Source organism: Columba livia, chromosome Z (assembly GCF_036013475.1).
Source record: "Columba livia isolate bColLiv1 breed racing homer chromosome Z, bColLiv1.pat.W.v2, whole genome shotgun sequence".
NCBI lineage: Eukaryota > Metazoa > Chordata > Aves > Columbiformes > Columbidae > Columba > Columba livia.
This window is the reverse complement of record NC_088642.1, coordinates 33905861-33920253: the sequence shown is the minus strand read 5'-3', so window position 1 is coordinate 33920253 and position 14393 is coordinate 33905861. Positions and strand designations below refer to the sequence as shown.

Sequence of the window (14393 nt, the reverse complement as noted above, 5' to 3'; positions counted from 1 at the left end):
TACTTATATTTTACAATTACTGTATAAGTAAATGTAGTTTTTCTTTGCAATCAAGGCAAGCTGGGTTTTTTTAATTATCGTTCAATTAACAGGTAAAAATACTGCACAGAACTTAAGATAGACCAGCTAAGCAAACAAAGTTTTGTTCAAACCCTATATGCTTTCTATAGTTCAGATACATTGTTGAAAAATAACAAATCAGGGTTCAGGTAAGGAGTTGCAGCTTAAATTGTTCTTGAGTTACTTAAAGACAAATGTTGTATCTAAATAGGATATATTCAAGAGATTTCAGGATAGAAATTCATAAAGATTGGGTAGAAATATTTGTGTGAAATACAGAGCTATCTTTTATTTGAAGTATAATCTTAAGTTTTGTTTTGAGTTCCAGACCATTCCAGCTTTTATTTAAAAGTAAATACCAACTTTGCTCTAGTACAATGTATAATACTATTGTAGTGCACTGCATATTAGTATGAGCCTTTATTATAGAAAAGACAGCAAATGAATTTTACTGACAGGACAGAGGCTTCAAATGAAACTCTAGAAAAAGAGCAACTTAAATGTGGGGAAAAAAGAGATTCTTGGTTTCATAAGAAAAATGAGGAAAGCAATACTGCAGGAATACAACCAGCAACAAATATCATGCATAGTTGGAACTACACATCACACGGATGTATAACTGTTTATCTCCAAAAGCTTTTGTCAGCTCTGTCTTCTTTGAAGTGCTGCACAGTTTGCCATAGCTCTGCTTAGTAGCATTATTAAATATCTCACTTCGGATGATCATGTTTTAGAGGAGATAATCAATTTTGCTGTGCGGCATTTCTGAAATACACTAGAGTGAGGGACACCTCGTAAAGTGCGACTATGTCCACATGAGCAAATTGGTCCTTCTGATCATACAGGTGACACCTGCCATTGACATACTTACTTTAGTTCCTATGCGGCATATATCCTCTCTAATAAAGCTGATTTGTTAGGTGGGAGATGCTTATTTGGAGTGACTTATCGGGGCTGAAATTGTCATACAAGATACCTGTGTCTCAGCCTGTCGGCACATAGGTATGGAGTTTTCATGGATAACAGAATACGTTACGTCTTGCGACTTGGCTGCACTTGGTGGCATTTAACAGACGAGATCAAGTCCATAAGTGGCAGCAGAATGAGAATATTGTATGTTAATTTATATTGTAGTTGATTTCTTAAAATATTTGATGATTAGGAGAAGCAGATGAGGGATGAGTGTTATAAGAATGAAAATGTTATCCACACGTAGAAGTGGCTATGGTGCCAGTACCTATACTTCTCCCTTCTATTTAGGAACTACCGATTCTAGTTGTCAGTATTGCAGATCTGATATCACAATCAGGTCTCTTCAAGTATAGTTCGAATGACTTTGCCACTTTCTCTTCTCACTATCTATGTCTAGAATTTGTGTGTTTTGTGTCTTTCTCAACAATTACATAATCTATTAATGTAGACTGTTTTTACATTACTTTCTATTTTATATGTAGTAAAACTTTCTTACCTTAAGATATAAGGCTGTGCTTGTGTTGAATGCATTAGCTGTTAAACTTTGGACCTAGATTTTGTTTGGCATATTGTTTAACTGTGGTTAAGAACCAGCCACAGCACGCAATGACACTAGCCCATGAGGTAGGGGGGAAAAAGGTATTGAATGAAGGACAAAGTAAATGAAGGAAGATATAGGGATTCTTGAGAGAATATAGTGTTACTGGAGGAGACTCAGCTTCACCCAAAGCTTTCCTGTTGGTACTGTTTGTCACTTTTTTCCTTTGGATACTACTTTTGATCCTTGCTCCCATCTTTGCTTTTCCATCATTTGCAGCCCATTTGATAGATATAGTCCACTGTTCTTTACTATTACTGGCTTTTCAGTTTTGTTGTCTTTGATTCACTTCCATCAGTACGGGAAGCTATTGGATGTATGATACTTGGTCAGTTGACAACATTTTGTCAGCTCAAAGTTTGGTTTTTTGTTGTTAATTTTCTTCACTGTTCCCTGATATGCAGTTCCTGAAAGGTAAGTAGTGAGGCTCACCACCAGGTCCTTCATACTGTGTGTTTACACAGTTCTTACAGGAGGTGTTTCTAAGAGAGCTCTGAGTTAGATAGTACATACTGTCAGCTTTGAAACTCAGGTAATGTTCAACAGCTTGTCTTTCAAACCAGTATTAGTGATACCAATATTCACCAGTTTAATAACTGGTGGGGCAGATTTTAAGCATTTTAATTCTTCATTCTTACTGTACATTAGGCCTAAAGCACCCAGCTCTCCAACAAAGCAATCAGTGTTCTACCCATCAGTTATTTCAAAGTTATTTCATTTCTCTAAGCATGCATTTTTCCAAAGTGTAAGCCAGTAGGTGTCAGAAGATCATGATGCATGCTTATCTGTTGAATGAAAGCCTATGATTTCCATTGACTTCTGGCTGAAAGTTAGTGGTTATAAAACTCAACGCAACCCTTTATTTTGGTGAAGAAATAGAATGACCATGAATAATTTTTCTTTAACTTACACATAGAGAAATGGTAACTTTAGAGAGCAAAGTACTGCAATTATTTACTGATCGATGTATGCACTGATGTTTGAAGAATATTCTTCCGTGTTGTCTTAAATCTTATAGTGTATAAATTGTTTTTTCACAAATATTTTACTAAAACATTCAGGTTTTGTGTTTTTTTTTCCTTGTAATTTAAAATACTTACAGGAAAAAAAGGAAAAGACGTATTTGAGAAAATCTTATTTTTTATCTTCAGTAAAGTATTTTGAAATCCACTTGGGTAACCAAGGGGCATAAGGCTTTCTCTTTAACAAACAGTAAAGTTTTGAGAATTGAGAGATCTAAATCTGCTTCCAAAATGTAGTCAATTACTCCCCTAATCCAAACCCCAGGGAATTTTAGCGAGAAAATAATTTCCCATCCAACTGTTTTTCCTCCTTTTTGTTTGCAAACTGAAAATTTGAATAACATTTTGTTTCAACTCTTTGGATCATTTTTAGTAATATGAATTACAAATTTTACTTGCTTCATATGTTCTTCCAGTTGACACCTTGATATGATTGGAGGCCAGGTGAGAATAGTGTGCTTAAAATACTGGATTCGCTATCTGCTGTTTTGGTGACAAAGCAGTGGCAAAATGCTGATCAAAATTAAAGCAGTTGAAAGTCACAGCTGGATTTTTGGTGGTCCAAAAGTTCTCTTCCAATCTAAAGGATTGTATGAAAGTAGTTCTGTGCCAGCTTGCTACTGATGTATAGTAAGTGGTAAGCATTGAAAGCGAGTGCTCTGTGGATGAACAAACCTAATAAAAAAAAATTTCTGAGCAAAGAGTGTCTTCAAAGCAGCCAGATAGTTTTCAGGAGAACTAACAGGAAGTAAAAGAAGGAAAACTTAACTTTCACATATATTAATTGAAAGAGAAGGGAAGAGACATGAAAGAAAAATGCAGCTGCACTTTGTTGAAAAATCCCTGCCGTTTCTTTGCAATTGTGTTATTGTGGGTTGGATTTAGGATTCAGTTAGATTGGGGCTTTATCTTAATTGTGTGATGTCTCCAGTCTTTTTCATGTCAATGAAGGAATTAGTCAACTAAGAAAAAGCATTTTTGATACTGTAACTTATTCCAAGCAAAATCTGGAACAAAAGCGCTACTGAAAATCGATTGGATCTGTATTTGCAAAATTATAAATGCATTTGAAGATATTTTTTATTATTATTATTTACCCATTGCTAGGTATATTGCTTATTCTGGATGGCCACAAATAATCACTTCTCAATCAATGACAATAAATTAACTAGACTTGAAAATAAATATATTCCTTCCTATTTTTTACTTCTGTTAAAGTCTGTTTACCTCTTTCTTTACATGCTTCTGCCTCTCTCTTGCTTATCTTACTATATTCAGGAATTTTCCAATAAATTTAATGGAATCAGAAAGGAATTGGCAAGAAAAGAGGTAAGACTGCAGTCTAAGGAATGTTTATATTTGGATCCATAAAACTCTGAAGCAAAAAGTTGTTAATTACCTACATGTATAAAGCTGCAAAAGTATTAACATCTACACTAGTCTTGGAAGAAACTGACCTCTATGTGAATTTCTAAACCTAGTAATTGCTTTCAGTAGGAATTTTGATAGGAAAGGACTCTCTGCGGTCACTAATTATTCTAGTTTAACAAGTTTTTTGTTGAGTTGTATTGTTTAATTCTTTCCTATTATTTTGTATATTGAACAGATGCTCAAGAAGGCTATTAATAATGTCAGAAGAATGGCTTCTCATCCAACATTGCCATATTGTAAGTTCACTTTATTAAAAAAAGGAAGTTATCTAAAGAATATATCTACTTATTGCCTCTGTTTCTTAGTATGCTGCTATTCTGTACTATCACAGCAATTTATTATATGTTTGAAAAGTTGTTTATAAGCTCTATTTTACTGAAACTATTTTTCATTTTAAAAAATACTGGGTGATATAAAATAGTCTTTAGAAACAGTGATACAAAAAGCTCTGTATTTCTGTTTTATTTGTGACTTGGATGAAAGATGGTAAGAAAAAGATACGTTATTATCTCCAAGTAAACAGCTTCGTATTTCAGTATCACCTAAACACAATTATTAAATAATGACTTAGTAGAGTTCAATAAGGTTTGCATACCATGGGATTAAGTTTTAGTGGTACCCACTACTCCATGCCAGGTACTATGGTGCATATTGTGGCACCAGTTATTTTGAGGATGTTGTGAGCTGGTGTGAGATTTCTTAAAATTTTGGAAAGCAACATTCCTCAACTGCTACAGGACCTGTGCATCACAGAATGTTTGGGGTTGGAAGGGACCTCTGGAGATCATCTAGTCCAACCCACAAAAGATGTCATGTAAATATTTTCTGTTGCAGACCTGACAGGTGCTCAGGACGGTAGTGTAAGAATGTTTGAATGGGGTCATGCACAGCAAATCACATGTTTTCGGTCTGGTGGCAACTCAAGGGTAACTCGAATGAGATTCAATTACCAAGGAAATAAGGTAACTGACAGAATGCTTCTGTACTTGCCCCCTTCTCTCTGTCCCCTTGCTCCCTCCGCAAATGATTGTAAATTAGCATAAACATCACATTCTTCAAATCTAAGGTAGTTTCACTGAACTGTGGATAATTTTTCTGTAATACATGTGTATTTACAATTAATATAACTTTTTTCAGTTTGGAATTGTTGATGCTGATGGATATATAAGTTTATATCAAACAAACTGGAAATGTTGCCCACTTACCGGAAGTTCACCTAAACCATATTTGGTAAGCTGAAAACTAAATTTGCTTTCATGAATGTTTGTTATGCTCTCTTATTTCCTTCCCCCTTTGGAGTAGTTAGGATAGGGCAGGGATTGTGCTGCTAACCAGTGTTAATCAAGATTTAATAATATATTGTTGCCATCGTGTGATCTCTGTGACAAATTCTTAAATCCAAATCATACTTACTAACGTAGAGAGTAGAAAATGCGATGTTAGATCTGAAATAACTTTTAATGTTCTTTGAGACTTGTCAATAATTGTCAATTGTTAATTAATTGTCAATAACACAGGACTAGAAAGTATACTTCTATGAAATATAAAGACTATCAGAAGGCATACGCATACTCTTTTTTACATCATCTGTTCTTTAAATTGTTTTTGAAACAGCTTGCCTTCTTGAGGGTGTTTAAGATTTCATGCTTATGTAAAATCCATTTCTTTTTTAAATAATAATTTCTAAACTGCAATTTTTCAGACCTGGCAGTGTCATAACAAAACAGCCAATGACTTTGTTTTCATCAGTTCATCATCTTTGATAGCCACAGCAGGATTGTCTTCTGACAACAAGTAAGAACTGGTGTGATAATGCATAAAAATGAAGTGTTGCTGTGTTTTCTCTCCTTCCTTGGCTACACCCCCACCTTTTTTTTTTTGGTTATTTTCCTTAAGCAGCTTAAGAGCAATGGGAGTACTCATGCTCTTTCTTTCGTTGTGGGATGGGGAAAGAAGCAATGTAGGCAGCTAAATTCCATATGCCTGTTAAAGGAGGTCCTACAGGGAAATACAGATCCTCTGTTAATGCTTTGCATGAGGAGGGGAAGTGGAGACGGATGTGCTGAGCTCTTCTCCCTGGGATCCTGTGACAGGACATGTGGGAATGGTTCAGAGCTGTATCAGGAGAGGTTTAGACTAAACATCAGGAAGCATTTCTTTACGAAGAGGGTGGTCAAACACTGAAATAGGCTTCCTGGAGAGGTGATCAATGCCCTAAGCCTGTCAGTGTTTAAAGAGGCATTTGGACAGTGCCTTTAATAACTATTTAACCTTTGTGTCAGCCTTGAAGTGTTCAGGCCATTGGACTGATAGGTCTTTTCCAAGTGAACTGTTCTGTTCTATTCATATGAGCCTGTCTTAAATTATTTTTATGGACACAGGGAGTTGTGTGTAGTTCTTCATTTCACGTGTATTTTCTTAAGCAAGTTTTGATCAAGAAGGAGCAAAGCCTGCTAACATTCAGGTGAATTCAACTACAAAAGATTGTAATCTCAATATTAATTGTTTGTGAGAATAACCAGTCATAGAATAATTGTACATGGCGTGTCCTTGCATTATATGTATAGTTATGGAAGTAGCTTGGGGTCTGCTCAAAAGTAGTAATTGGAAATCTGTTTACAGTGCCTTTATGCCTGAAACAATCTTTTTAAGGTTCACATGACTTTTCAAGTGTGCAAAATATTTTAGAACACTTCTCACTAAATTAAAACTTTTTTTCTACAGAAATATTTGCCTTTGGGATACTTTGGTTTCACCTACAAATAGCTTGGTGCATGGTAAGTAAAAAACAACCAGCGAAGTATTTAATCACAGTAAAAAAATGTGTATGTCTATCTTTATGAAATAGTTATGTGGGAAGTGATTTTAATATTAGCTGTAAAGCATCTTTCCCTATCCTGTTTGAGTGTACCAGCAGGAAAATAAAAAGATTCTTGAGAAATTAATTAGTGTTACATGTTAATGACTGGTTTCACGGACATGAGCACCTTCCTTTGCATACCTTGTCTCTTCGCACTGCAAGTGCAAACACTGACAGGCAGACATTTGTAATTTCTGTTCATTTTTAAAAGATTCTGAGCAACTCCTGCTTGTAGTGACTGTAATGTTGAGAAGACAATAGCTTATGCCAATGTCTTATGCCAAATGCTGTGTAATGTTTTAAATGCTTTCTGTGTGTGCATGTGTAGATACCTACATACAGTATTACAAAAGTGCTTTAGAAGAATTATTCCTTTAAGTATGAGTTCTGAGCTGTGATAAATTAACAGGGTTTCATTAACTTTGTTACTAATATTTTGTGGCAGTGGTAAAGAAATACATTTAAATGTTTGGGATCCAGAATTAGGCTCAAAGGGAGAGCTGTGAACTTGTAATTGAAGTACGGTGAATGCTTAATTGTATGTGTGAGATGTGTAGAGTTTCTAAATGTAAATTTAGAGAACCCTTTGAACTACAAGTACAATAAACTACATGCCATGTATTAGGATTCATAGAGTCTAGTCTCAAACATACTGAGCTTTGTCCTGATAATTGTCATCTTCATTCACTTCCTTCAGTCATTTTGGGGAGCAGACATATCCAAATAAACATAGAAATCAGCAAATTAGAAGTGAAATGATCACTGGAAATTTACAAGATATTTGGGCAAGGAATTTAGGAAGACACTTCTTATGGGAAACATATGCCTTAAAATAACAAGCATTAGAGCATTTGAAAAGGATCTATTTCTGGTCAAGGCTTAATAGTTCATGATTACACAGGGTAGAAAAAGGATATACATTGTTTTTCATACAGATTGTAGCTGCTTATTTGAAAATACTGCAACTTTAAGATGTCTGATGTGAACCCACGCTTGCATATATATGATACTACAATAAATGAAGTGGTTGTGGTCAGTTGGATTACAGCATCAAAGTCACTGTTGCTACAGTCTTGAACCATTAGAGGTTGATGGAAAATAAAAGTTAGTACTGTGTGTTTATTTAAATTACTTTGTCTTTCAGCTTTTATCTGTCATGATAGTGGAGCAACTGTGCTAGCATATGCTCCGAAACATCAGCTGTTAATATCTGGAGGCAGAAAAGGCTTTACCTGTATAATTGATCTTCGCCAAAAACAGCAACAACAGTTACTCCAGAGTCATGATTCTCCAGTCAAAGCAATTGCTGTTGATCCTACAGAAGAGTATTTTGTCACAGGATCTGCTGAAGGCAACATAAAGGTATTAAGGAGCGGGAGGGAGCAGAGAGATCAAGATGTGTAAATTCAAAAAGAATCTTGCATAGGTGTGAAATAATCAGATATGTTATAAGTTCTGCATTTGTTCAATACTCTTTCACATTTACTAATGTAATTATGAAACATTAATCTTACCTTGCAGTCTTCTATTTAGTTAGTCCTACCTTAGTCCCTGTATATTTCCTTATTATAGAAAATAAATATTCTATAACTGTGTCATTAGATTTCTACATTTCTTTTACAGTTAATATCAGAAAAATGAATGCAAAATGTAGACCAATTTCTCCACGACTCACTGCTGGTGAATTTTAAGGTCATGCTAACTATCCTTTTGGAGGATTGATGTTTTGATGCTTTTTCAGGTATGGAGTCTGTCAACATTTAATCTTCTCCACACTTTCATCAATGAGCATGCTCGACAGTCTCTCTTCAGAAACATTGGGACAGGAGTCATGCAAATTGAGACAGGACCAGCAAATCACATATTCTCCTGTGGTGCTGATGGAACAGTGAAGATGAGAATCTTGCCTGATAGATTCAGCCCTTTAAACGATATGTTAAAAAATGATGTGAAATTTATGATCTAATATTTTTCTCAGAACCATGTATAACATTCCCCTGCTACCATCCCTGAAAATATTTTTGTTTTTTTCCTGGAACTAGCCAACAAAGCAGATACACAATGATAGCTCGTGCTACAGAGATGTTCTTCCCTCCCATATTTATTACCTGGAGCTTTTAGTTCATGATGCAGTGATGCCTTAAAGATTAACAAAGTCCTTCCAATTTTGATCGTTGCCTAAAAAAAAAGCTATACGTGACTCCAAATTATGTACTTGTTGTATTATTAAGATGTTGGTGAAGTTGTTTACTTTTCCTTTTGAGGTAGTTACACTCCCACCTGGAGTGTACCATCTGGGCCTGGCCTCTGCTTGTATTCAACACCTGGCCGCCTTCTAAAAGCAGGTCTGTCCAGATGGAAACCTTAGATAATGTTACTCTTTCGTTGTGGCAGCCATAACTGTAGAAGTAAAAATTTATACCTATGTGTAGAAGAGAAACAAAACCTGTATGAGTAAGTACTCCTGGCAATGCAAGCTTTCATATAATGAGCCACTATCTGTCTCCATTCCTGGAATCCAGGCTGTTTACCTCTCTAACTTGCATGATGTCCTTCCTCTGATCTAGGGTATAAGAAACTGAAGGATGTTCTGTAACTTATGTTCTATAGCTTGAATCACTGCCATCAGGATGGCAGGCTTACCTTTAAAAAATAAATATATTTTTAAGCCTGAACACTCCCTTTACAAAAATATGTAAATATTAATGGATATCTTCCTAGTAAAATAGTAGAGATTGTGTGAAGCTTTAGTCTTGATCCAAAAGATAGAGGAAGATACTGCTTTAGGATATGGCACTAGAATTTCTTCAAAGAATATTTATTTACATGTCTGTAGAGGAAAAAAAAAAACTAATTTATTTTTACATTTTTTTCCAGCAAGACTCTTATTTAGCCCAAAGATACTCTGTTCCTTCTTAGCACTTACATTCTTGTTTGTCTGCTTTTACTAAGGACTTTAAAAAAGGAAAAAGAAAAAAAGTTCAACAGCAAAGTACTTAAATACTGTCGGCCTTTGTACTGTATGTTTACATCTAGTCTAAAGTGAAAGAAAAAAAAAGATGGGAAAGGATAGATGGATATTTTTTTTGCCAAAATATTAAACTGCATAACTTCAATGTTTGACCAAATTATTAATGCACAGAGCCTTGACTTTTTTTTTTTTGTCAGCTAAAAACTGTTTCTGTAAGTATTTTGGTTTACTCTTTCTGACTTGAGAGCTTGACAGAGGTTTAATTTGTAAATTAGTTGTGAGGCTGGATTACTTGAATGCCAATGGTGTACTTTTTGCTAAAAGATATTTTGTGAAATATAGCACCAAGATATTAACTGTAAAATAAACTTGTCAAATTAGGAACTTATGGGGATAAATAAAGCATAGCAGAGCTGAAGGGCTTTTAAAACGAACTTTGTAACATTCTCAGGATGCTTTTATCTTACGAATATAAAATAGTTTAAAAAGATTTTGTAAAATGTATTAAGGTCATTTTAAATGTGTGTTTCACAAGTTGCAGTGCAAACACTATGGAGGTTTTTATGCACATAACCTGAATTTTCAAATTGTGCAATAAAAAGAATGTGAATATTTTGCCATGAAGAAAACACGTGACAGCATTTCAAACCGGTACAGCTGTTCAGTGATTCAATTGTAATTGCTCTTCCACAACACTTATAGGTTGAAATCAAAATTTATATCAAAACAGTTTAAGTACTGTGATGGACCAGAACAGTGACTAAAAGTGACAGCACCTTATAAAACTGACTTGCGTATGTCATATCTGCTCAGTGGCTGAGTTTATAATATTCCTTATGAAAGAAGGAAAACAATTGAGTTAATAGTACCACACTCATTGAGAACCAACTGAAACCTGACTTTGTAGCTGCTTATGTACATGTATCAGTTTTATGCACCCACTGAACTAACAAAATTGCATTCAGAAAAGGAAAATGGGCAGAAATCATGGCAACATTATATAATTATGTCCTTAATGTTTTGTCCTTAAATATTGATATCTCATTAGCTTTAATATTTCAAGCTCAGTTTATTGTACCGGCAATCACAAAGAGCTGTCTTACCGTCTGTGAACTGAGCAGATTTTATATGTTATTTGCCAAGACATAAAATGTTATCATTTTTCTGAGTAGTGCTGCACTTTGAATAATCCTGGCAAATTTATGCTTATACCAGAAAAGTACTGACTGTGAGCAGGCATTTTCAATAATGTTTATAGTTACCATAAGCTACTCTCAAAACTAAATTATGTAAAATCACAGTGTATTTGCCACACCTTCATAATCTTCCCAATAAATCCTGCAGAAAATGAACCTTCTGGAATTCCATGTTGCTGCTACTTCATTTACAAATCAGTTGTTTGCTTGTGTAATGTTTGCTGATGTCTAACAATTATTCTAAGTGACATTATCAGTAGTTTTCTTGTAATGATGGAGTCAAAATCAGTTAACTTCTGTTGTATCTGAATCTTCTAAAGGGACACTCTCAACTTTTAATCTAGTCATTGAGGAAGAACTGAACTCAAAACTCTTCCAGCTGTTGCCCTTAAGACTTTCACTGACTCTTGTCCTCCCGTAGTTAAAGCTTTCTCCCTGTTGCTATGCAAGTTATTCAACAGAATAGTGGATACCCAGAGTTCTGTGCTTGAAGTAGCCTTGTGCACAAACTGGACTTAAAATATGCATTTACAAGTGCTTAATCGACAGTAGTTCCATGCCCAGACAAAACTCAGCTTGTAGTTGATAATGTCCCTTTTAAATATAATAGACTAGCAGTTGTGACATGTTTGTCTATGTAGCAATACGTAATGCAATCAAAGTGTGTCATTCTTGTGTTGCTAATTGATTCAGTTACCTCAAACAGATCCAAGTTCTTTACTAGTACTTCAGTAACTTGTGGGAGTTAAAACTCTGGCCATCTGGGTACTTAAGCTGGCTTGCTGTGTGACTTTTAACCAGAACAGCATTGTCGTCTGACAGATCATGTTGGAGGATGTTTATGGAGAAAGATGAAGAGTGGAATAGATGCAGATTTTGTACCACACTGCTGTGGCACAAGCACATGTTCTACTGCCTTTTAGGAACCTTGTGACCCGTTACAGGAAATAAGCTGTTGAGAGGTAGCAATTCCTTCCTCTTAAAGAGCACCTGGTGTTACATGAGTTGCAAGAGGTGTGAAACAAGCAACAGAAGTAAGCTTGGAGACAATATGTTCTCCGAGGTAGTTTTTTTTCAAATGTTTATTTTTACTAAAAATAGCAATGGCAGGTTCAGCACACTGATCAAACTACTTTATGTAAAATAAAGATACTGATTTACCAAGTTTCTTAGTGTTTCTTATTCCTCTGTATTTTGAGGTGTAAATTCTGTGTAGTTTTGATCTCTCTCCTGGCTCTTTTTTATTTTTGGCTTAGCTTTTTTGTTTCGTTGTTTTGCACCCCCTTTCCCATTAATTCAGTGCATAACTATCAGTTGTAATACGCTCTAAGTCATTTATCAGTGGAATGAGGCTGATGTCATTTTCTTCCACAACTATAGTAACTTTACCGCCTTGTCTGTTTCATTTGCACTGGAAAGCCTGTGAACGTTTTGCAGAGCTCCACATTTTTAATTTTGTGACCTCTAGAAGAGGTCCAAAGATGAGTGTCCATGCTGTAGTTAATACAAGGGGGCAAGCTGCTGCCAAAATTAAAAAGACTTCGACATACAGCTCAGTAGAACGAAAGAATTTTATCTGGGGTTTGCCCTTGCAAAGATTGTAACTCCTCCTTTGGTCACAAAGCAAGGAAAGAAGCGAAGAAAATGTGTACCCAAGATCTAGCACCGAGACTGATTTCCTTTGCGGGCGGCTTGAACCTCCTTTTCTCCACCTGGTGCTTCCCCCAGTTGCGCCCCGAGGGGAGGCGGTCCGGCCGCGCTGCCTCCCGCTGCGCCTCTGCTGCCGCCCGGGTTTCCCGTGGCCGTGCTGGGCCGCTGCCCCAGGTGAGAGCCGGCGATGGAGTTGTGAGTGGGACTAGGGCCGCGGGGGGCGGCCCGGCCTTCCCCCCGCTCTTCCTCTCCGGGGCGGGCGGCGGCGCAGGGCGGGCAGAGCCGCCCCCTCCCGCCCGCCAGGGTCGCGCCCCGCCCCGCGGCGTGAGGAGCCGGGGCTGTCTCTGCCGCGCCCGCACCGCTTCGGCAGCGCCGCTCCCGCCGCTCCCGCCGCCAGCCCCGAGGAGGCGCCGCCGCCCCCGCCCGCGCCCACACAGTAAGTGCCGCCGCTCCGCGCTGGGCAGCCCCCTCCCCTGCGCGCCGGGGGAAGGAGCGGGGGGCGGCAGCAGCTGCTCCGCCGCAGGGTGGGCCCGCGCCAGCGGAGTCTCCGCGTCCGGGGGGGCTGGGGCCTGGCAGCCCGGTGGCGCCCCGGGAGCCTCCCCGCTCCCCGAGGGGGCGGCTGTGGGGGCCTGGCTGCCCGGCGGCCGCGGGCGGTGTGTCCCGGGCCGGCGCTGGAGAGCGGATCTGGGCTTCCAGCGGCGCCCCGGAGTTACTCCGCTTTCAGCGTGGGTCCGAAATGCGGTGGCCCGGACGGAACTGCGGGACCCCCCGCGGGGCCGGGGCGCGTCGCTGCCGCCTCCTGCCCCGGCGGCTCCCGGCGCTGCGGAGCCCGAGCAGCGCCTCGGAGCGGCTCTCCAGGTGGGAGCTGCCCAGAACACTCGTTGGGAGTTTCGTCACGCAAAAAATGTATTTGGGTGAAAGCTGTGCGTGGGTTTCTGTGCAAGGAACCCTAACTGCCCGTGTTCCCTATGTCGCTCTTGCGGGGCAGCTTTCTGCTTTTCTCCAGCAATCTTTAGGCTTTCGCCAGAAGGGAGCCGTCCTGCTCCTCTGGGTGTGCTTGAGCACGCTCTGAACAGATCCGTAGGTCTTGGAGCAGAGGCAGCAGGCGTGGTAAGGTGGCTGGGTTCTGCATAGTGCTGGTGGAAGACAAACTTTTCTGAGATATGAGAGTTTGTTTCTCAAATACTGGTGCCAAAATTCTGCTAGTAAAATTAGTTTCTATTTTAATTACATACTACTAGTTAAATGAGAGACTTTACCTCCTTAGAAGCCTGGATGGTCAGACTTCCCATGCTGGAGGTCTCTGTGTCCCTAGAGGTGCATGTTCACAATCTTGAGCACACATATGCACCCGTAAAGCAAAATGCAGTCTAAACCGTGCTTCGCTCCGCACATGTCTTGTTTCAGTTATGCTCCTTTGCAGGTTATTTCACGTAACTGACTAGTGAAACTACTCACGTTACAAACTGCCTGGTCGAAACTTCTCGGGGCAGTCAGATTCACCAGGTGAGGAGCTGTCGGTTGCACTCGCTGGCTGGGTTAACTGCTGCCAGCTCTGCTTGTCTCTTGCCAGCTCTGAATAAGAAATTTTCTTTGGAAGAGCACTGTTAGCATAGCCAAGCGCTTGCAGCCC

The 14393-nt window shown here is 38.6% G+C and overlaps 2 protein-coding genes across 11 annotated transcripts in view; both read left to right on the top strand.

The window, feature by feature from the left end:
• The window catches only part of DMXL1 (Dmx like 1), a 79923-nt gene extending 67648 nt beyond the window's left edge, over nt 1-12275 (top strand). For 6 of the 10 annotated variants that reach the window (XM_065045337.1, XM_065045335.1, XM_065045336.1 and 3 more), the window contains 8 exons: nt 3931-3981; nt 4259-4319; nt 4918-5045; nt 5221-5313; nt 5786-5877; nt 6808-6860; nt 8088-8305; nt 8685-12275. In XM_065045337.1, coding sequence (XP_064901409.1) covers nt 3931-3981; nt 4259-4319; nt 4918-5045; nt 5221-5313; nt 5786-5877; nt 6808-6860; nt 8088-8305; nt 8685-8909 — 921 coding nt within the window. In that variant the 3' untranslated portion in view covers nt 8910-12275. The remainder of the gene's footprint in view (nt 1-3930; nt 3982-4258; nt 4320-4917; nt 5046-5220; nt 5314-5785; nt 5878-6807; nt 6861-8087; nt 8306-8684) is intronic. The other 4 variants (XM_065045338.1, XM_065045341.1, XM_065045342.1 and 1 more) reach the window with 2 other exon arrangements.
• A 726-nt stretch (nt 12276-13001) lies between these two features.
• Nucleotides 13002-14393, top strand: part of TNFAIP8 (TNF alpha induced protein 8) — a 61586-nt gene continuing 60194 nt past the window's right edge. Inside the window, exon 1 of the mRNA XM_065045345.1 lies at nt 13002-13196. Coding sequence (XP_064901417.1) covers nt 13196 — 1 coding nt within the window. The 5' untranslated portion in view covers nt 13002-13195. The remainder of the gene's footprint in view (nt 13197-14393) is intronic.